Source organism: Engystomops pustulosus, chromosome 5 (assembly GCF_040894005.1).
Source record: "Engystomops pustulosus chromosome 5, aEngPut4.maternal, whole genome shotgun sequence".
NCBI lineage: Eukaryota > Metazoa > Chordata > Amphibia > Anura > Leptodactylidae > Engystomops > Engystomops pustulosus.
The window spans coordinates 131,441,840-131,466,348 of NC_092415.1; the positions used below are offsets into that span (position 1 = coordinate 131,441,840).

At 42.0% G+C, this 24,509-nt stretch overlaps 1 protein-coding gene across 2 annotated transcripts in view; it reads right to left on the reverse strand.

Moving 5' to 3' along the window:
* NR4A3 (nuclear receptor subfamily 4 group A member 3) overlaps positions 1-24,509 on the reverse strand; it is a 72,831-nt gene that overhangs the window by 29,733 nt on the left and 18,589 nt on the right. For both annotated transcript variants that reach the window (XM_072153062.1, XM_072153063.1), the window contains exon 6: positions 12,502-12,704. In XM_072153062.1, the coding sequence (XP_072009163.1) occupies positions 12,502-12,704 (203 nt within the window). The remainder of the gene's footprint in view (positions 1-12,501; positions 12,705-24,509) is intronic.

The window sequence follows — 24,509 nt, forward strand, 5'->3', positions numbered from 1 at the left end:
AATGCGGCCGTGTCTCCTTCAATTTTTCGTCGAAGTGGTCCAATAACTCACTGTAGTATTGTGTAATGATCATTCTTCCTCTTTCTAAAATAATCCATGTGGATGATGCCGTTCGCATCCAAAAAAATCGTCGCTATGGCCTTCGCCTTCTTTGGAGCAGATTCACCAGGAGAAATCCATTGTTTTGATTGTTGCTTAGTTTCTGGTGTTTAATGATGAATCCAGGTTTCATCAGCGGTGACAACTCAACACAAAAACTCCTTCGGATCTCGCTTAAATTGCTCTAAACACAGCTTCGAAGTTTACAGCCACATCCGCTTGTTTTCCACTGTGAGCAATCGCGGCACACATTGGGCCGACAATTTTTTCATCCCCAACGTATCATATAAAATATTAAATGCCGCTCCGGTCGACACAACTACGGCCTCTGCCACTTCGTGCACTTTCATTCGTTTCGTCGATCAGCAATATCATATTGTGGACTTTTTGAATGATTTCCTTGGTAACCACGACTTCCTTACGTCCTGGTCACTCCTCATCAAAAACGGATGTTCGCTCACGTTTAAATTTGTTGAAACAATATCTAACTGTGGTCATAGATGGCGAAGTGTCCCCGTAAACAGCATCCAACTTTGCTTTTATCTCCAAACATTTTTTCCCATCCAAAAACAAAAAGCAAATTACCAAATGCTACTGCTCTTTTTCCATCTTAGCGAAAATCACAAAACGCGTCTTACTCAAATGGTTGCCAAATCCAAACTAACCAATCAATCAGTCTGCAATTTGTTTTGCCGTCATTTGATAGATGGCAGCACACAATGATAACACCAACTTCCCTCAGGAAAGCCCTCTGTCGTCAAACATGGGTACTCATTGAACCGCTCTTGTAAATGTTCATAGTTTCATGTCCAGGAATCGTCTAAATATGGAATTATCTACACATGGTTTATATGGAGTCACTAAGCCACTAATTCCGGGTGCCTCTGGCACAGGTCTGTGACCTAGCATTTCCTCCTCCTATTATGGATTTGATACTGAGCAACTTTGGCTACTTGGTCTCTGTTCTGTTTTAATGGGTGGGGTTTCCCCTTCTCTCTCTACTTTTACATGCAACTTGTTATACTTTTTTGTTTGGGAACCCAGTATTATTACACCCTGGCTCCACTCTTGAGTGTTTGTATCTGACAGTACATGTGCTTTCCAGGACAGAATCAAGGCATGATTACCAGGGTCCTACACCTACCTTCTGTGAAGAAATTGCATTTACATTCTTTTTTCTGACTTGTGGCCGTATGTGGATCTTTATTATTAGGCTCCGATCCTCTTGGTTTTGTATATGTGTATTTGTAAACTTTTTAATTGGTTTTAAAAAACATGCATGTGTGACAATTTTGCTATTTTTGTGAATTGTAATAAAGTTTCTGATTTTTTAGCCTTTACACACTTGTCTTTTTCTTTTTGGTCCTAAGCCACTAATTCTGCCATTATAATTGTAAAGACCCTTTAACCTGTACAAAGGTACCTTTGAGATTTGGGATGAATCGGAGACTAGTAGTAGGCATTTTTACTGTTTTCATCTGTGCATCCTGCTCCAATAGGTTTGTGAGTCTCCTTACTGACTCCATCATGAATGTTTTTGCTTTGTTTCTTAAATGTATTATATTTTGATAACAGCCATTTGGATACATGACAAGGAACATCCAGAAATAGAAACCTTTCTATATCTGGTCCAACAGCACCAGAATCAGTACATTTTTGTTGATTAATCCATAAATTTTTCTCCAGAAACTGATCCAACTGAACAACACAAAAATAGTTTGGTGGGCGCGAGGACCAGAATTCCAGCTAATTAGCTTGCTGGATGATGCCGAAGACCAAGGGAGAAGATGTAATATTTTTCCAGGCCTGGATGAAATTCGCCAGTTTGCCCCCACTGGAATAATTCGGTTACTGAGAATTTTGAATTGATGTTTGTTCATCAAGATGTTTCTGTTCTTTCCTTTGAAGGACTGGGATTTGTTAAAGCTTACATTTGTTAAATCAAATCAAATCATATCTTCTTCTTCTCAGAAGCGTTCTCCAACATGTCATCCAATTCCATTCTAAGTTTCACTATTTTTGTGTCTCCTGACCAGTTCTCATTCCAGTACATCTCCTGGCAACACCCGACGGAGTATCTTCCACTTATAAAATATGTGGGCCATAATGTGGTGCGGTAGGTATAATGTATTTACAATGGCAGACATGAGGTGATGCTGTAGTAATGCTGTATGTAAACATGATAAGATACTGTATCAGTAGTGTTTATACTCACACCACCACTAATAAGATGTTTTATATACAATAACTGCCATAACATGCTGTTAAAATACTGTATATAAACTGACAGACATTATGCAGTAGAAGACTGTGGGGCACATTTACTAAGGGTCCAAATCACGTTTTTCCGAATTGCCCCAATATTTTGGCACAAAAACGCGGAATTTAAAAAACGAATTGTGTCGCAAAATCAATCACTCACATGCATCGGGAAAAGGTTGGTGAACTCCAGCGGACCTCGGCAGACTTCAGCGCAGCAGCAACACCTGGTGGCAGGGCCGGCTCCAGGTATCAGTTGGCCACTGGGCGACAGAGCCTCAATGGGCCCCTTTGCAGTGAACTCATGTGTCAGCATTAAAAATTCAAAAACTAAAAAACTGTCTCCGGTTCCCTGAAATATTCCCTAGTTTATCATCCCAAACAGCCGTGTCACGGTCAGGGCAGTTTTGAGGTCATTTAACCAACAGGGCGAACCTAAAAATGTGTGCCCCTCCACTCTGCCAAATAATAAAACTGAAACTTCAACTTCTGCTGCAGAACCTCATAATACACACTTCAGCTGCAGCAGAACCTCATATACACACCTCAGCCGCTGCACAACCTCATAATACACACCTGAACTGCTGCGGAACCTCATAATACACACCTCAGCTGCTGCAGAACCTCATAATACATACATCAGCTGCTGCAGAACCTCATAATACACATCACTGCTGCTGCAGAACCTCATAATACACACCTCAGTTGCTGCAGAACCTCATAATACACATCACTGCTGCTGCAGAACCTCATAATACACACCTGAACTGCTGCGGAACCTCATAATACACACCTGAACTGCTGCGGAACCTCATAATACACACCTGAACTGCTGCGGAACCTCATAATACACACCTGAGCTGCTGCGGAACCTCATAATACGCACCTGAGCTGCTGCGGAACCTCATAATACACATCACTGCTTACACAGAACCCTCTCTGCTTCTCATGTATATTTGAGATGATTAATATCATTCACACATCCACACATGCAGCAAGACATATATACAGGCATACTGAGACATGCAGACAGCTACAGATACATGCATACAGCTACAGAGACATGCATGGAGGCAAACACACACACTGACAGACAGATACATGCAAACAGATACAGATACACATGCAGGCAAACACATCATCACACATACCATACACTCAATATATGGATCAGTAATACACATCCATACATATCACATACCATCACACACCCTGTGGTATCACACAGAAGAGTCTTCAGGCTTCTCCTCCTCCTTCTCCTCTTCGTCCTGATTTCTGAGCTGCCGGATTTCAGCTTTACTGCAGCTCAGTGTGAAGAGGTGATAGGAGGGAAGGGGGGGAGGTTAACCCATAATGTGTTGCATCACACAGGCAGCTCTGTAGCCTCTACCAGTGGTATGTCTGTCCGAGTGGGGGAGGCACAGTGCAGGACAGAGCTCAATCACAGGAAGTAAAGATGTGCACAGCATGTGTGGGCCCCCGGCAGCTCTCTGGGCCCCGGCACTTGCCCAGGTATGCCGGGTGCTGGAGCCGGGCCTGCCTGGTGGACATCAGGTGCACGACCTTAGTGAATCGCCGGAAGATCCGAATCCTCGTCGCGGCAGGACCGGGTAAGTAAATGACCCCCTGTATGTTCTGATCGTGTGTAGACTGCTATTCACCTACTATGTAGCCGCACAATGGGGCAGATTTATCAAGCTGCCTGAAAGTCAGAATATTTCTAGTTCCCCATGGCAACCAATCACAGCTCAGATCATTTTACCAGTGCTCATGAATATTTTAAAGGGGAGCTGTGATTGGTAGCCATAAGCAACTAGAAATATTCTGACTTTCAGACAGCGTGATAAATATGCCCCAATGTGACAACATTCCCATTTTCACATAACATGCGTGGTGGGTCACTTTTAGTTTCTTTATTTCTATTTCTACAGTTTTATTTGTATGTGGTACCATTTTTACTTATATCTAGCAAAGTAAGCACTGGTATAAGGAGAGATATAACAAAAATGTAAATGCATCTATATTGCAAAAATGCAAGACTTCCGAAAATATATAGAGTCTTCAACCCCCTTAACTTGTCTCAGACCGCCAGCTAACTTTAGACGTGGGTGCAGGTTTGGAGTCTGCACTTAGTCTATGGGTGTCAGACACAGCTGGAGGGAGAAGGCATGAGGAGTTTATTAACGCTTGTGCCTGCTCTTTTCTACACTGCATGGCACAGGATTAGTGCTATACAGTGAATAGACCCGGCGGTCTGCAGGGGTTAACCAGAGCTGCTGGGTCTGATCAGGCATAGTACAGCTCTGATCGAACATCAGCTGCTGGGGGGCTGATCTTACTAGCCCCATTCTCTCCAATATCGCCATTTTGTGATTGGTAGTGTTGGAGAGAGTTGTGCTAGTGATCTGTCCCTTTACTGTACCCCAAAACACACGATTACCCCCCCCCCCATTGTCTGTTTTCCCTATCCCCCACAACCGCACTTTTAAGTGTGATCTGTTAGGAGTTGTAGTAGTAACGTGTAGGAGTAGTAGTAGAGTGGAGGAGTAGGCGTTCTGTGGAGGAGTAGAGTGGAGGAGTAGGTGTTGTGTTGAGGAGCAGGCGTTGTTGTGTGGAGGAGCAGGCGCTGTTGTGTGGAGGTACAGGCGTTGGTAGCATGTTGGAGGAGTTGTACCGTGGAGGAGTAGGAGTAGAGTGGAGGAGCAGGCGTTGTGTGGAGGAGCAGGGGTTGTTGTGTGGAGGAGCAGTTGTGTGGAGGAGCAGTTGTGTGGAGGAGCAGGCATTTTTGTGTGGAGGAGCAGGTGTTGTCGTGTGGGGGAGCAGGCATTGTTGTGTGGGGGAGCAGACATTGTTGTGTGGAGGATCAGGCATTGTGTGGAGGAGCAGGCGTTGTTGTGTGGAATAGCAAGCGTTTTTTGTGTGGAGGAGGAAGCGTTTTTGCGTGGAGAAGCACGCGTTTTGTGTGGAGGAGCAAGCATTTTTGTGTGATGGAGCAGGCGCTGTGTGGAAGAGCAGGTGTTGTTATGTGGAGGAGCAGGCATTGTTATGTGGAGGAGCAGGAATTGTTGTGTGGTGGAGGAGGTGTTGTTCTGTGGTGTTCTGTGTTGTTCTGCTGAGGAGTAGGTGTTCTGTGTTGTTCTGCGGAGGAGTAGGTGTTGTTCTTGTGTAGGTTGTGTACTATCCCCCCCTTTCATGGCGATGAGTAGGATGCGCTCTGAGGCCATCCATAGGTTTTTGCATTTTGCCGACAATGCACAGTGCCCACCCAGACATGACTTCAGATATGATACATTGTATAAGGTCTGGCCCATATTAGACTATCTGAGTGCCCGATTTATGGAAGTGTATACTCCAAAGAGGCACATATCAGTAGATGAGTCGTTTGTAAATTTCAAAGGGAGACTTCACTTCCGCCAGTAACTGCCCAATAAGAGAGAAAGGTATGGCGTGAAGATGTACAAGCTGTGTGAGATTGCATCAGGGTACACTTTTAGGTTCAGGATATATGAAGGGAAAGACTCTAGAATAGTGCCCCCAGAATGCCCCCCTTCCTGGGAATTGCTAGAAAGAAGGTTTGGGATTTGGTGCAGCCACTATTGGACCAGGGCTACTCCCTCTACCTGGACAATTTTATACTAGTATTACCCTGTCCAAGTGCCTCGCTTCCAGACAAACTGCGGCATGCGGCACTGTTAGAAGGAATCAGAGAGGTCTCCCGAAGTCGCTGCTAGGGAAAAAGCTCAGAAGGCACGAGAGCCGAGCACTAAGCAGCGACTCAGTATTGTGTGTTAGGTACAAGGACAAGAGAGACGTCCTTGTACTAACAACAATACATGGGCACACAACCACCCCTTCTCCTGTACGAGGTACCAGTGCAGAAGCCCCCAAGCCGGACTGTATTTTGGATTACAATTGGTAAATGGGAGGGGTCGGACCAGGCACTTCAGCCATAAAATGCCATGCGGAAGTCGAGGGTGTGGTACAAAAAGCTGGCCGTGCATATCATACAGATGGCACTGCATAATGCTAACGTGTTACATGGATGTGCAGACCAGAGGGGAACTTTCCTGGAATATTAAGAGATGGTTGATTTTTAAAGACCAGGAAGGGGAGAGTGCTAAATGGAACGTACGTATGGAAGCGAGGTCACAACACGCATTGTACCAGGGGAGCACTTTCCAGGAGAAGTTCTCCGAACTGCCAGCCGGGAAGGGCACAGAAGAGGTGCAGGATGTGCTCTAAAAGGGGCATAAAAAAAAAAAACTATGTACCAGTGTGACATGTGCCCCGAGAAACAAGGGTTATGCATGAAAGATTGTTTCAGGATTTATCACACGTCCCTGCATATATAATTGTACCCTGAACAATGCACTCTCACGTAGCTTATACATCATGGCACATGCCGCACCTTCCCTGCTGAGCTCTGCTGTGTGCCCAGTTTGTAGATTATTGTCACATATGGTTTCACTCCCATGGTAGGACCTGGGCACAAGATGACATAATGGATCATTTGTACTATGCACTATCCATTATGCCTCATCCTTGCGTCCACTTGATGGCTTAAAATACTCACTACGCACCTAGATTTATTCATGGAGTGATGTTGTTTTCAAACAGGGATTTCTACTGTACTGGGGGATGGGGTATTATCATACCCGTAAAATCCCACAGAATGATTTTTGTATTACATTTGGGCCAGCATCTCAGGGGTTAAAATGTTCATACAACCCTAGATAAATTCCTTGAGGTGTGCCCTTTCCTAAAATGGGGTCACTATTTGGGGGTTTCTTTAGTACCTCAGGGGCGCCCCAACACTAATCTAGTGAAAAGGGTGCTCCAAAATTTTGCTTGTCCCTTCTCACCCCTGCCGTATCCCCCGACTGTCAATTATTGGCACATAAGTGGTATTACCGTACTCGGGACAACCCGCAGAATGATTTTCAGGGTGTTTGTCTAAAGTGGCATTGGTTGGACAGAATATATTAGGCACTAAAATTACATTTTTGAGACAAAAACACAAATTTTACTCTGCACCATTTACTTTGCATTACATTTTGGCCAGCATGTTGGGGTTAAAATGCTCCCCCCAACCCCAAATAAATTTTTTGAGGGGTCTAGTTTCCAAAATGGTATAATTACTCGGGGGTTTCTATTGCACTGGTACCTCACGGGCCCTGAAAACATGACATGGGACTCCAAATCCAAACATGTGAAAACGGAGCTCCAAAAGTAAAATTTGTCTCCTTGACTTCTCAGCCTTGCGGTGTGCCCAGTCTGCCAATTATTGGCACATGTGTGGTATTGCCCACAGTATGTTTTTTTGGGTGTTTGTTTAAAGTGGCATGGGCACAATATATTAGGCACTAAAATGCATTTTTTTTGTTAAAAATGCAATTTTTACTCTGAACCATTTACTTTGCATTAGATTTTGGTCAGCATGTTGGGGGTTAAAATGCTCACCACAATGCCAGATACATTTTTTTGAGGGGTCTAGTTTCTAAATGGTGACATCTTTGGAGGTTTCCTATTGTACTGTTACTTCAGGGGCTCTTTAAGTACACTGTGGCACTACAAAACATTTGCAGCCAAATTGGCCTGCTCAATACCCAAGAGCACTAATTCTGTTCTGGACATCACTGTGTGACGAAACAGCAGTTGACATCCACAATTCTGGGATGTATAGTTACCTCAAATTCCTTCTGAATGTGTCCATTTTAGGACTAAATGAGAATAATCGTAATCAAAAATTGAAATTTCTAAATTTCCAATCCATTTTTGTTTGCTTCCGGAGACAAAATTAAAGGGTTTACAGACTTCTTAAATGGTGATTTGAATAGTTAGAGATGTTAGGTTCATAAAATGGTGTTACTTGTGGGGGTATATAGTACATAAGCCTTTATAGGGCACTTCCAAACTGAATTGGTCAACAAAAATTTAGCATTTTTCAAATCTCTTGAAAATCTGAGAAGTTGCTACTAAAACTTGAAACCTTCTCACATCTGTAAAAGAACATGGAAACGTAAAAAAAAAAATTATGGAAATAAAAAGAAGACCAATGGCAAAAGGGTTCTAGAAAAAAAAAGTTGTGTTGTGACTTTTTCTCTAAAAAGTAGAACATTTAAAACTTTGAAAATTGTCATTCTTTTAAAATTTTTCCTAAATGATTGAATTTTCACCGAAATGACACTACTAACATAAACTACAATGTCTCACGAGAAAACAATTTCAAAATCACAGGGATATCTTAAAGTGTTGAAAAGTTATTACCACAGGCTAACACTGGTCAAATACTTAAAAAAAAGGATTGAGTCTTAACGTACTAACAGGCAGCATCTTTAAGGGGTTAAAATCCCCATTGATACTATAAAAAATATAGACTATACATATTAATGTACAGTATTAATGTACGGGCAACACAGTGGCTTAGTGGTTAAAATTACAGACTTGCAGAACTGGGGACCTGGGTTCAAGTCCCAGGGTCAACATCTGCAAAGAGTTTGTATGTTCTTTTCGTGTTTACATGGGTTTCCTCCCACACTCCACAAACATACTGGTAGGTTGATTAGATTGTGAGCCCCATTGGGAACAGGGACCGATTTGGCAAGCTCTGTGCAGTGCTGCGTAAGTATTATGATTAATTTATAATTAATGTAAAAAAAATATAATTTTAATATAATAATTTATAATGTTGATTTTGAGTTAATTTGTAAGTAAAAAAATAAAAAAACATACCGTATATATTCTCAAGTATAAGTAGACCCTGTATACAGCCAGCCAGTCCACTGTATATAGCCACCCAGCCCACTCTATACAGCCACCCAGCCTCCTGTATATAACCAGCCAGTCCCCTGTACATAGCCAGCCCCCTGTCTAGAAGATAAAAATAATAAACTCTATAAACTCCACCCCCCACCCACAACAGGTCCAGTACTTGATCCACATGCACCAGCAGTGACAGGTCAATGTGCACTGGCGGTGCACAGACTATGACATCAGCCGCTTTGTGCCATCATAGTCTGTGCTCCGCTAACACAAACGGTCCTGACGCTGCTGGCGTGCAGGGATCAAGAAGAGGACCTGCGGAATGTGTCGGAGAGGTGAGTACAGAGTTTATTTTTTATATACCCAAATATAAGCTGAGTGGTGCTTTTCCAGCACAATAATTGTGCTAAAAAACTTGGCTTATACTCGAGTATATATACGGTATATACTATATAATACAAAAACAGAAAAAAGCTTTTTTCCACTTTTTGTAAAATTAACCCCAAAAAGAACTAAAAATGAAAAAAAGTCCTTTAACTTATTTTAAGTTTTAACTAGCCCTATGTGTCATAAAAAAACACCACAAAATTTTTAAGGTAGCATGCAAAAAACATACAAAATTTATTTAAAAAATGCCATTTAAGCCTTTTCAAGCCTCGTCACTTAAAGGGGTATTCTCAAAGACAAGACTCTTAAATATACTCAGGTTAACAAAATAAAACATTCTCTAATTTACTGTTAATAACAAAAGTAGAGCATTTCACAGATTTAATTCCAACCTATCTCTTTCAGTCCTGGTGCACACAATTTTGGTTGTCCCGGTACCCGACCATGAATTTTCTGACTTGGGGTCAGGAAAGACAGATTTTTCTCATAAAAATCTTCTCCTGTCTCATACTGCAGTGTCTCGGCATTGGCCGCTCCCATCTGCATTCCAAGACAAGCTCACATACACAGACTCACACATTTCCTGCCGGAAAACAGTAGCTTGAGGAAAGTAAATCTACAAGCTACAGGCAAGATAAGATATTTATATCAGGGGAAGGAAGCACAGCAGAGTTGACTGTGTGTGTGTGTGTAGAGTCATTGGGGCACATTTACTTACCCGGCCCATTCGCGATCCAGCGGCGCGTTCTCTGCACAGGATTCGGGTCCGGCTGGGATTTAAGATGGTAGTTCCTCCGCCGTCCACCAGGTGGCGCTGCAGCGCCGAAAATAATCTTAACGCCCCGGAATGCACCATCCCATAGAAGGTGAAGGTGAGCGCTCCCCAAGCGACACATTTTCGGCATTTAAATGCGGCGGTTTTTCCGAATACGTCGGGTTTTCGTTCGGCCACGCCCCCCCGATTTCTGTCGCGCGCATGCCGGCCCCGATGCGCCACAATCCGATCGCGTGCGCCAAAAACCCGGGGCAATTCATGTACAAGCGGCGCAAATCGGAAATATTCGGGTAACACGTCGGGAAAACGCGAATCGGGCCCTTAGTAAATGACCCCCATTGTGTGTTATATCTATCTGATGGATCTTCTCATCTCTCATCTCTCTTTTTCTATGTGTCAGATACTAGTTAATGTTCAGAAGCTAAATGAAAGTGTCGATAAACTGGTACCCTCATAATGTAACCAGATTGTGAGCACAAAGGGATCATAATGGGATTCATTTACTAATGGTCCATGGCCGCACTTTCGCTGGTTTTTCCAACATTTTCGTTATACGTGCCCTGAGAGAGGTTTTTACTGGGGATTGTTATGCGGCTGCACTGGCTGGTTTGTGCAGCAGAAATTTCTGTTTGTGCCGCTATCGCTTTTAAGATATTAATAAAAGTTTCCATAGGTCATCAGAGGTCAACCAGTCCCTCCCACACATTACCCAAATCAAACAAAACGGGTGGCAATCAGTTGTGCTGCTCAAATTTTGTGTGTTCTGCTTTTGTTTTGAAGATAATAATGAAATTGTAAAGGTCAAAAGATCAGCCAGCCCCCCCCCATTAACCAAATAATGCTGGTCTGTGCAGCAAAATTTTTTGTTTGCACCGCTCTCATTTTTAATGTATTCATAATTTTTTCCAGGGGTCACTAGGTTTATTTCTTTACCAGTTCATCCTAAACACGTTAACTTATCTAAACACCTAAACGTGGCTTAAAATTATAGCAGCTCAAACCAGAACAAAGGTAGCACAAACGTTTGACACCAGTTTTGTTTGACTTGGTTAATGTGGACTGGCTGGCTGACCTTTTGACCTATACAATTTTGTTAATATCTTAAAAAACAAAAGCAGCATAAACCAAATTTTGAGCAGCACAAACATAGCACAATTGATTGGTCAGTTTAGTTTAATTTGGGTAATCTGGAAGGGCTGGTTGACCTCTGATGACCTCTGGAAACTTTTACTAATATCTTAGAAAACGATAGCATCACAAATGTAGCACAAACATTTGATACCAATTTTGAAGTTAGATTTGAACAAGTTGGGAGGGAGGCAACTTCGCTCAGGTGTGAAGTTGGCCGAAACTTTGCAGGATAAAATAAATAAAAAAGAAAGCTTATATATCGCATCAGTGTAGTAAGGTTTGTTCTGGCACTGTATCTGTGTAGTGAGTTTGGCTTCAGCACCGTATCGATGTAGTATGCTTGGTTCTGTTTGCATCTATCTGGTAAATTTGGTTTTGGTACCATGACTTAGTAGTAAGTTTGGCTCTGGTACAATATTTTTTATTGTATCTAAGTAAATAGCGTAATGCTTGTTCTCATATATATGTGTATATATATATATATATTTATATGTATATATATATACTTGGTCTATATCTATTCTATATCTATGTATTGAGTTTGGATCTGGCACTGTATCTTTGTAGTAAGCTTGGTTCTGCTCCTGTAACTGGTAATAACGATTTTGAAACTTTATACTGTTAGGGGGCTTACTGTCTACAAAAAAGCCCGAGACCCATTGAAGCATTAATCCACCCCTGGAACCTAGCCTTATAAACCTGACAGATGCTTTTTACATTTATGATTGCAAGTAAGGCTAAGATTACATTTGTGTCCTACAGCTTCCATTATACCCTTTGATTATTTATAGTGGAAAAAAAGTGCAGCAACCGATGTTACTTTTTCTGACATGAATAACGGAAGTGTAACAGTAACTAGCATTGTGTATTTCTCTGTGCTGAATTGAAGACTTTCCACAGATATATTTTTTACGCTCTTTTAAAACCTTTGAGGCAAGTGTGAACTTGGCTTACATGATTTTGGTTTTGTTGCTGTTATACTACATAGAATGTTAAACAATAAATCTTTAAGAGAAGGACTCTAAATATGTCCTAGTGTAAGATTATGCTTGCTTCTAATTACAAACGAAATAAAAAACATAAATTACCTTATTGAAAGTCTCAGTACAAAAAGTTCCAGAAATGTTGTTTCAATCAATAATAACTGGTCATCCTTTGCAAGTTCTGAAAATCCAGGTAGCTTTTGTGCCCAAATTTTTGAAATTTCAACAGAGTCAGTAAGGAGACTATAGAATTGCTGAATGTTTTCAGTATCTGTGCTTGTAGTAGCTTGGTCACTATCAGCAGAGTACTATGTTCAAAAATATAAATGCAAAGTTAGTTGTTTGCACAATTTATAGTGAAAGTATAACTAAATCATGATCACTTAATATTTTAGAATACATGTATTACATTTGATAAGAAGAAAGAATATAAAGTTATAGAGTAACTACAAAGTTACCCCGCCAAGGAATATATCTATATATCTATCAGCCCGACTTATAAAATCATATTTAGTTTCTTCTGAAGTAGGCGGGCACTTCCTGGTTGTGACATCAGCTAATTGAGGCCAGAACAGCTTACCTCACTTCCCATAATGCTGAACTCTGCTCTTTAGCACTACCAATTCCAGCACAGATTATTACAAACACATATATGCCTATGCAGTGTTACACAGATAGACCTATAATCTAATGCATTCTTATCACTACTATACAAACACAATCTGCTATGATAGATGTGTTAGCCAGGCTGTTCAGCAGATGCCATCACTCTCCCCTCTTCCCAGGACAGAGGGGTGGGAAGTACAGAGAACAGAGGAGACATAGCACACACAGAAGTAAATAGTCTTCATTCCATGTATTAGATTGCTGTGCTGGTCCAGGCCCTTCTCTTCATTGACCCTTGTCAAAGGCTAGAGAGAATTTGGTGGTGTGGGAGGGAAGGTTTATGAATGATAGATTCTTTATTAAATTAAGTAGCTTCAGAAGGAGGAGGCGGACTATGTTTGGGAACATGAGAGGAGAGTATATATAGAACAGACATGACGCAGTTACTGAGCAGAGACCAGAACTAGCAACCAGAATGTCAGGCTGATGGCAGAGGGCTGAGACGGTATGATAGCAGAGAAATGGCTGCAATAAGGCAATGAAAGTATATTGGAAAAATGATTGTTTTCAGCTATTGCAGCTATAAAAAAAGAACTTTATAAACTTTAGAGTTGTGCTTTAACCCCTTTGCGACTTGCGCCATACTAGTACGGTGCAAGCCGGGTCCCAGTGCATGGAGAGGGCTAGCGGGCCAAGCCCTCTCCATAGCCAGTAAGTCTTTGCTGCAGATTGCAGCAAAGGCTTACCGCTCACACCCGTGATTGGTGCTAGCGTGAGTTTTCCTGCAAATCGCCGCCATCCTGCCGCGGATCGGTGCTCCCCGTGACATCATCTTCTGAAGACCCTAGGCTGTCTCATTTCAACCCATTCATTACAATGTGCTAACAGCACATTGTAACGAATGAGGAGGCAAATCCCCATGGATAGGATCAATCAGACAACTTAGGGTTAAAGTATCGTAGGGAGTCTGAAAAATAGTAAAAGTAAAAATGAAAAAAAGCTTTAAAAAATTATAATAAAAAAAACCTAAAAATTTAAATCATCCCCCTTTCCCTAGAACTGATATAAATATTAATAAACAGTAAAAATTATTAAAACCATAAAAGACCAAATATTTGGTAATATATAGGTGTTTTAATAAAGTGGCCATTCGATGTACTACTATTCAAATGCTAGGATACCGGATGTTCATTTTTAAATTGTTTATGCAGTCATTAGCTCTACAATGTAGAGAACAAAGATACTCTTTAACACCATTGCACCATTGCACCACACCCTCTAAAATGATTTCTTTATAAAGAAAACATTTTTGATAAAAAGTAGCTACATAGACTACAGTCAGAAGTGTCCAGCAGTGCCAGATACCTCTCAACACGTCTTTACACATCAGGGAATGCAATGATAAAGTGCTTCACCCTATCTTTGAGGGATCTGTGTGACTGCAAACCCTTGCCTGGCACCGATCAGCAGAGCTGTAGAGGAAGCTTAATCTACGGGTGAGGTGGTAGTGACAGCTGATTGCAGAGGTAATGATTTTTGTGCCAGTAGTATATATTAAGTGATGAATTTACACCTAATATGAAATTTTTGGCAATGTATATTTCTGAATGATTTGTTTTACAATCAGATGAAATTTTCCAAGAAAGCTTAGAATCATGTAATAGGAACTATTAAGGAAACTTACTATATTGTGTCCTCTTGCAACAGTCTGGTCCACCCCTCAAAATATGGGGCCATTTTAGTGAATATATGATGTAATGTCGTATTTTGTTTTTAAAAAGTATGAAATAAATATTTCGAATTTTTATTATTTAGTGGTTGAGTTCCTTATATTGTGGTGAATAGTGATATGCCTTGGGGACTACCACTGAATGGATAGGAGTAGGACAGCATTAATTTTGGTGAAACTGACCAAATAGGCTTTATTTTAAAGGGTTTCTAGTAGAAGGCTTCTTCTTCCTAAAATGATCGCGGCAACAGTTTGGAAAGTTGTTTATGTAGAAACCACAAGACTTTGGATTTTAAAGTCTAACAGGTAAAGCTTTACTACAACTGGGTCCTGGACTTGGACCCTATGGTAAAAGTACAAATATTGCCATAACTTCTTGTCATCCGTCCCCTGGTAATTACATTCAGAACCTGAATAGAGACAAATATCTATGACTCAACTTGGCCATGAAGCCTGCACGGCAGAGGAGATCCAGTCATACACCTCACATCAGAAAGTGGTACGATGAGAGGATCAGATACAAATAGTATACATACCTTCTAGCGAGGATTAAATAAATAAATACATTTTAGCAAGGATTAAATGATATAAACCAGTTTGACATGCTTTGTGCAGCGCTGCAGAATCTGTGTGCGCTATATAAATAAAGAATTATTATTATTATTAAGCAATGTGAGGGCTTGTTTAATGTATTGCAGTGTACAGTGTAAGTAACTGAGCATGCAGCAAAAAAAGGAGCGGACCCCAAAGTCAGCTCACTGAAGGAGGTCAGAACCAGGGACACTACACTTACTTGTCGCAGTCATACCGGGTCATACTGGACTGTGATGACACAGCCTGACGAGGCACTTACAGGACCAGATGTCCCTAAATCTTCTTCTGACGCGGCAACATAGAAAGGCGGCGTATCAGAAGAAGTAACCTTAATGGCTGCCATAAAAAACATAATTTGGCGGTCATTAAGGGGTTAAGGTCACTCTGTTTACATTATGTTATCATTGCGTGGATTTAAAGCTTATTTACGCAAATGCTATGTGAACATGGTATTAGACTGCGTTCACATGTTTTATTTACATTGAGTTAACATTGCCTTAAATGACACCACATTTATGTAATTGTAATGTGAACGCATTTTTTACACCACATTAAATACACGTAATGTGAATGCGATGTTAGGCTGCATTAACATTGCATTGATTTGAGCCACAGTTACATTTACAGGCTTTGTTTATTCGTTGTGTTTACATTCTGCTAACATTCAATTAACGTAACTTTTACACCACATTTACCTAAACCCAATGTGAATGTGTTTACAACTCATTTAAATAAACGGTTGTATGCAAGGAAAACTATCTTGTTTTTAAGGGATAACATGGTGACATTTATTGGAAATTATCTTCACCAGGGACATTTTTTAATAACATGTTATTTAAGAAATGTGTGAATTGCACGACACATGCTGTATATTACCATATGGGAATACGTCTTTATGTTTTATCCACTGGTGCGACGTTTTGAGACTATTTTCACATGGTCAGGTTTTCAGATGCAGCCTATGATGTTAAAACCAGAGGGGGAGTATAAATAAGGGGAGGAGTAGCAACTCTCCATTATTTGTTCTCACAAATTAGTAACCACATCTGCTTACAAAACTACATCCGAAAATCTGAACGTGGGTTAATAATAGTCCTCTCGACAATTTTGAAGAGTATGTTTTGCCGGGAGGAGCCTGAAATTTTTATTAATACAAATAAATATCTGCTAGGTCTATATAGTGTTAATATGCAAGAAAATTATTACAGTACTGTGTTCACACATAGCAATCGGTAACCAGTACCCGCTGTTTTGCATTTTTTAAAACTTCCTTGCTGTGTGCTAAGCCTGGTATCCGACTCGGGGAGCACATGGCAGTCTAAATGTGGCCTGTGACACCCCCCCCCAAAGAACAGACTGTGGCTAACCCCCCATACCCTACTATGACTGATGGAGCTCCTCCCCCATCACAGACTATGGATGACTGCACTTATTATTTTATATTTTTATGTAAGGGGGAAATAATTCTTTAATTTTTGGAATTTTTAACCCTTTTACGTCACGGGTCGGCTGCATGGAGAGGGCTCACAGGCTGAGTTCTCTACACAGCCAGCAAGTCTTTGCTGCATATTGTAACAAAGACTTACATTTAACACCCGCCATCTTGTTGGACATCGCCGCTCCCCATGACATCATCGGGGAGCGGCGGTCTGTTGCCATGACAGCCTAGGATCTTCTGAAGACCCGAGACTGTCTTGTTTCAATCCATTGATTACAATGTGCAATTTGCACATTGTAATGAATGAAGAGGAAAATCCCCTTATACTGCCATACAGTAGTATGGTAGTATATGGTAGGATCAATCGGACAACCTAGGGTTGAAGTACCCTAGGGAGTCTGAAAAATAGTAAAAGTAAAAATTTTAAAAAGTAAAAAAAAAAGTAGAATAAAAAAACCTAAAAATTAAAATCATATACATATAAATAAATAGTAAAAATCATAAACACATTAGGTATCGTCGGGTCCGAAAATGCCCGTTCTATCAAAATATACTAACCGTTTTTCACTGCATTTTGCCCCGTAACAGAAAATAGCGCCCAAAGTCAAAATGGCACTTTTTTTGCCATTTTGAAAAATATTAAAAAATCTATAAAAAGTGATCAAAAGGTCGTGCAGTCCTAAAATTCATAGCATTAAAAAAATTTAATCAAAAGTCGAAAAAAAGGGACCATCCACAGCTCTGTACACCGAAGTATAAAAAAGTTATTAGCACCAGATGATGGCAAAATTTTTAAAAAAATTCTACATGAGTTTTTAATTTATGGAAATTTATGAAAACATTATAAAACCTATAAAAAATTGGTATCCCCGTGATCGCACCTACCCAAAGAATAAAGGAGTACCAGTAGTACGCAGAAAACAAGCCATCACAGATCTCTGTACATGTAAAAAAAAGTTATAAATTTTTGATTGTGGGGAGTGTAAAATAAAAATGAAAAAACAAAAAAAGAGTGAGGTCCTTAAAGGGTTAAAAGTAATTTTCTTTATTTTTCATTTATTTATTTAATAAAATGTTTCCACTAGTGCAACAGCTAGCAGGAAGCTTATTATACAGACGGTCCCCTACTTAAGAACACCCGACTAACAGACGACACCTAGTTACAAACGGACCTCTGGATGTTGGTAATTTACTGTACTTTATCCTTAGGCTACAATAAACAGCTGTAACAGTTATCGCAGGTGTCTGCAATTAAGCTATATTGTTAATCCTGGTTTTTATGACAATTCAACATTTTTTTAATCCAATTGTCACAGAGACCAAAAAAATTTTCTCTGGAGCTACAATGATAAAATATACAGTTCCGACATACAAATTCAACTTAAGAACAATCCTCCAGAACCTATCTTGTACGTAACCCAGGGACTGCCTGTATATGTGTTCCCTGCTGTTTTTTATATAGATCACAGATAAGAGTGATATTATGGGTTGTTATAGCCGATCTGTATACATGTACATTCAGAGAGCATGCACATTTCATCTTCCATGCATGTCTCTCACCCCTCAGTGCTCAGTATGAGCATTGTTTCCCGGGGCTGCTGTGACAGGGGACTGATGATATCTACCTGTGTCATAGTACAGGATTGGGCTGAAAGTGTGACAACCTGATTGTGCTGATGGATGTGCGTGCTGTGCACACATTGCCATGAGGAGAGGCAGGGCTCCCCCCCTGTGTAAGGTCATGTGACCCAAACACTGCTATGGTCACATAACCTTACATTGGGCTCGACAGGAGCAGCAATGCCCCATGTGACTAAAACTCATGTTACCGCAACCTCTAGCCTAAGGCCTTGTGCACACAAATGTATACTTCTGACCGTGTATTACTCTTACCATATTGTTTGCATATGGGTTGCTAACATCCACATCCACTAAAATAGGCAATACAGTGATTCATATGAATGGCCATATTTCCCACATTACAGTAAATAAGATATAAAGAAAAAAGAAAAAATATGTGTTCAACATGCATTTGTTTACTGCATGCATCCTGTATATACAATGGGTAGCCAAGGAGAACTGGAGCTGTGGGAGGACATTTTTTTTTGCAGCTACAGATTGATACAGTGACATATGTGATCATATGGGTGAGAAATGTGCTGTACCTATGGCCAAAATACAGCTGTATATACAGAACAGAAAATTTTTGTGTATATTACATGCTATTAATTGGGTATAAAAAGGCCTAGGGGATATAAAGTAGTCTAGGCCAAAATATACATCGGATATAATCTAGCCAAGGACATTTTAACTTTCGGTAGTCTGGTGTAGGGGTATAATGTACGGCTGGGCGAGGATACATCAATGTAAAAGTAGCGTTAGGTTAAGTCGGCTATTGGTATCATCAACCCCTTATGAAAGAGTTTCTCCAAAAAGCACGTCGGATGTGCATGTTTCCGTCTTTGGACATCACCAGGTGTGCTTACGTGGTTATCTTGTTACTCCCCATTTGGGAATTAAATAGATTATTGCTACATATATTGCTCACCTACTGTTTTCCACCTGGATTACATGAAATGTATTATTTCCAAATGGTATATGGGAATGAAGGTTATGTATTCGCACAGGACCGGCACGAGCACCCGGCCAACTCGAACAAGTGTTGGGGCCCCGGGGTACTGGAGGGACCCACTCGAGCCCCCAGATCAATTGTACCAGTGTCGCCATAAGACACTAGTACAAATGATCACCATCCAGATCGATTACTTTTCTGCTTCTATGCTGCGCTCAGAGATTCCTAGAAAAAAGACTCTATCCCGGAAAATCAATACAGCAGTCTTTTTTTAGGCACACGTGGAAGACCAAGGATTAGCAGACGAGGAGGGGCCGGAGGCACCAGAAGCTACGGAGACCCAATGACGACCAGATCGCAGGTTGGACAAATGCCTAGAAGCAGAATCCAAAACTCACCTTTCCTCGTTCCCCCAAAGCCTTGCTCCGCACGCTATGCGACGGCTCTGAAGCCGGCGCACATGATGGCGTCATCAGATCATGTGTGCCGGCTTCAGGGCCGGCGCGTACGGGAGGTCCAGGCCGAAAAAAAAAGGCAGCTGCAGGAACTGCTCCGGGGGAAACAGGAAAGGTGAGTTTTTTTCCCAGAGGGGGGGGGGAGGGGGTTAGTGTGTCCGCAGGGGGAGGGAGGGGGGTTAGTGTGTCCGCAGGGGGAGGGGGGGGTTGGTGTGTCCCCAGGGGGAGGGGGGGTCAGTGGGTCCCCAGGGGGAGGGGGGGTCAGTGTGTCCCCAGGGGGAGGGAGGGCAGTGTGTCCGCAGGGGGAGTGGGGGCAGTGTGGCCATTGGAGGGCGGCGGCCCATGAAGGGGCCCACTAAGGCTCTGTCACCCAGGGGCCCACTAAAACCTGGAGCCAGCCCTGTATTCACAGACATATCTATATAGGATGATCATATTCTCTGATAGTTCACAGTATAGTAGTGATAGGGGGCCTGCTTCAGATGCTGCATATATATATATATATATATATATATATATATATATATATATATCGTGATGTTTTCATATTTTATGATGAATAAAGATACTTTTTTTTTACTATGTACATTGTGTGATTCCTCTAATATGTGAAAAATTTTGGTTAGTTGATCTATACAGAGTCAATTGATTAAAGGGGTTGTCCGAGTTAAAAAAAAAAATAAAATATATGTGGCCGGGAGGGGGGGTGACTAAAACAATAAAGCTGGTGCCGGTGCCCTCCGGTATCCAGCGCTGCTGTCGCTCCGGTCCGGGCGCCATGTAAACAAACATGGCCGCCGGAGCAGCGCTGGACTCAGCTTCCGGCCGGCCGTGGCCGGGCACGCCTATCCATCCCTATACACAGCATTGTGTATGGGGGCCGGAAGGTTGTCGGGTCCGGCCGGAACTGAGTCCAGCGCTGCTCCGGCGGCCATGTTTGTTTACATGGCGCCCGGACCGGAGCGACAGCAGCGCTGGATACGGGAGGGCACCAGGAGGTAAGTACATCTTTATTGTTTTAGTCAGCCCGCTGCTGGCCACATATAATTTTTTTTTAAAACTCGGACAACCCCTTTAAACAGAGTTAGTTGAATATAAGATGTGCTATATTGCAAATGGCAGCCTATTTACAGAAGCACATTACTACACTGAAGGAACAAATGAGTGTAACTGAACAACTACAAGACTCTCTAACTTCAGACGATTTTACCCAACTCAAAGAGCGTCTCTCTAAGCTCCTCAAGGAACAACGGACAACAGTGGAAGATACCAAGAGAAAGACATCGAAGATTATAAAGCCAAAAGAGTCTACAGATGGAAGGAAGGATACTTCCTATTTGGACAACGACGCAGCAGATCATCCTCAAGAGATTCCTAGTAAACAGACTCTGTCCTGGAAAATCAATACACCCAGCAGTCTTTTTTAGGCACACGTGGAAGACCAAGGATTAACAGACAAGGAGGGGCCGGGGGCACCAGAAGCTACGGAGACCCAATGATGACCAGATCGCAGGTTGGACAAATGTCTGTGACCCTACACACTCACTTGCCGTGAATATCTCCTTCTACGCCTCCTAAGCCCAAGCTGAGTATACAGTCCTACACAAGGGTATCTCCTTCTGCCCCACCTACCAGTTCAATACTTTCCAGCTGGAAATGGATCTACAAAGGTTCTACAGGAACCTCAGACTATGAGCCCAGACACTACAGAGACCCCGACTTTAGAGGATAAACCACCTCCTACATGCATTAGTGCTAAACATCTCAGACTTACATACAAGAGCTCATACATGCCCTCCAAATCCTGTGCCCCAGTAGAAACCTACATACAACTGGTCACCAGAGATTTAGAAAAATTCTGACATAACTTTCAACTAGGCAGATACAGAACACATTCCAATATGGAGTCTTTCGACCACCAAGCATTAAGATCACTCATGGAGAACAAAAGTTTAGTGATCAAACTGGCTGACTAGGGGGGAGCACTAGTTATCATGGATAAACACAATTACATCAGTGAGGCCCTCAGACAGCTTAATAACACTGAGGTATATGCCAGAATTCCAGCTGATCCGGTTTTCCAGATTAGGGAGAAAATCCAAAATATCTTCAGGGAATATACACTCACCGGCCACTTTATTAGGTACACCATGCTAGTAATGGGTTGGACCCCCTTTTGCCTTCAGAACTGCCTCAATTCTTCGTGGCATAGATTCAACAAGGTGCTAGAAGCATTCCTCAGATCTGCATCCCGCAGATTTGTCGGCTGCACATCCATGATGCGAATCTCCCGTTCCACCACATCCCAAAGATGCTCTATTGGATTGAGATCTGGTGACTGTGGAGGCCATTTGAGTACAGTGAACTCATTGTCATGTTCAAGAAACCAGTCTGAGATGATTCCAGCTTTATGACATGGCGCATTATCCTGCTGAAAGTAGCCATCAGATGTTGGGTACATTGTGGTCATAAAGGGATGGACATGGTCAGCAACAATACTCAAGTAGGCTGTGGCGTTGCAACAATGCTCAATTGGTACCAAGGGGCCCAAAGAGTGCCAAGAAAATATTCCCCGCACCATGACACCACCACCACCAGCCTTGAACCGTTGATACAAGGCAGGATGGATACATGCTTTCATGTTGTTGACGCCAAATTCTGACCATACCATCCGAATGTCGCAGCAGAAATCGAGACTCATCAGACCAGGCAACGTTTTTCCAATCTTCTACTGTCCAATTTCGATGAGCTTGTGCAAATTATAGCCTCCGTTTCCTGTTCTTAGCTGAAAGGTGTGGCACCCGGTGTGGTCTTCTGCTGCTGTAGCCCATCTGCCTCAAAGTTCGACGTACTGTGCGTTCAGAGATGCTCTTCTGCCTACCTTGGTTGTAACGGGTGGCGATTTGAGTCACTGTTGCCTTTCTATCAGCTCGAACCAGTCTGCCCATTCTCCTCTGACCTCTGGCATCAACAAGGCATTTCCGCCCACAGAACTGCCGCTCACTGGATGTTTTTTCTTTTTTGGACCATTCTCTGTAAACCCTAGAGATGGTTGTGCGTGAAAATCCCAGTAGATCAGCAGTTTCTGAAATACTCAGACCAGCCCTTCTGGCACCAACAACAATGCCACGTTCAAAGAAACTCAAATCACCTTTCTTCCCCATACTGATGCTCGGTTTGAACTGCAGGAGAGTGTCTTGACCATGTCTACATGCCTAAATGCACTGAGTTGCCGCCATGTGATTGGCTGATTAGAAATTAAGTGTTAACGAACAGTTGGACAGGTGTACCTAATAAAGTGGCCGGTGAGTGTACATTAGTTGGTGTCATTAATGACCAGACAGCTAAATTCCTTACTAATCCTAATCCGGTGACTCACATTTTCTACACGATACCGAAATACACAAGACACTTGTCAAACCACCTGGGAGGCCCATTGTTGCCTCCACAGACTCCATTCTGTCACTATTATCTATCCTGTTAGAGAGAGTCCTCAACCCTCTCATAAAAAAAAAATTTCTACTAGACACGTCTTTATTCTTCCACCTCATCCATTCATTGACCAACATACCTACTGATTCCCTCCTGTTGAGTTGGGACGTAACAAGCCTCTACACCTCCATACAAGATGATAAAGGCATACAGGCGGTTGCCGATATTCTGGACAAACATAACTTTAATACAACTCACAAGGCCTTCTATCTAGATATTTTGTGATTAGTCTTGGGCGACAAGTTTTTTATTTTTCAGGACCAATTCTTCTTACAAAGTCATGGTACAGCCGTGGGCTCCAACGTGCCCCCACCCCATATGCAAACTGTTTCAAGGATGCTTTTGAGACACGATATATCTACTCCAATCCCCTATACATTCAGCATTCCATAGTTTGGAGGCGTAAAGACCTAAGTTAATGTGGGCCATAATCTTTCCTAAATAAGCTGTACACCTGGACTTTTCAAAATTAGAGGAAAGTCTGTGACCGCAGTCCCTACATTCCCTATGGCAGTGGTGGCGAACCTATGGCACTGGTGCCAGAGGCGGCACTCTGAGCCCTCTGTGTGGGCACCCAGGCCATCACCCCAGCATGAAGTTCACCAGACAGGACTCAAAGAATATTCCTGGAGAATGTTCCTACAATGATAGGCAAATTTGCCCTCCTCCTTTCAACTGTGTTAGTGTCCTTAGGAGGCTGAAAAATTGAAAATTGTCAAAGAAAAAGGAGAAAAAAAATTACTTCTTAAATTGCTGTGCTGGCACCTTGCAATAAATAAGTGGCTTTTAGTTGAAGTTTGGGCACTCCAACTCTAAAAGGTTCACCATCACTGCCCTATGGTGTGTTTTCCGTATGGCTTTTTTTAGGAGCTTTTCTCCCCTATAAAAAACATATATCAAAAAACTTGTTAGATAAACTATCCATATATAACAGGCAGTGGCTGATGGCCCCTGTCCAAAGTCTGTTCCAGGTCCCTGACTATAATGTATGGTTTATAATACTAGTCTTCTCATATGAGAAAGTGACACCTTATGGGTTCCCTAAGCGTCTTGTGCCCTGTTGCGCCCCCCACACCCTCTGCATCCCCTCAAGACTATCACCGGATTGGGAGTCTTGGATACTTAAGGGGTATCACGCTTGCTGCTTTCAGTATACACACTGCTGAAGAAGATCTTACCTGGTGGAGGTAAGATCACCTGGAGATGGACAGGTAACACACAGTGGAG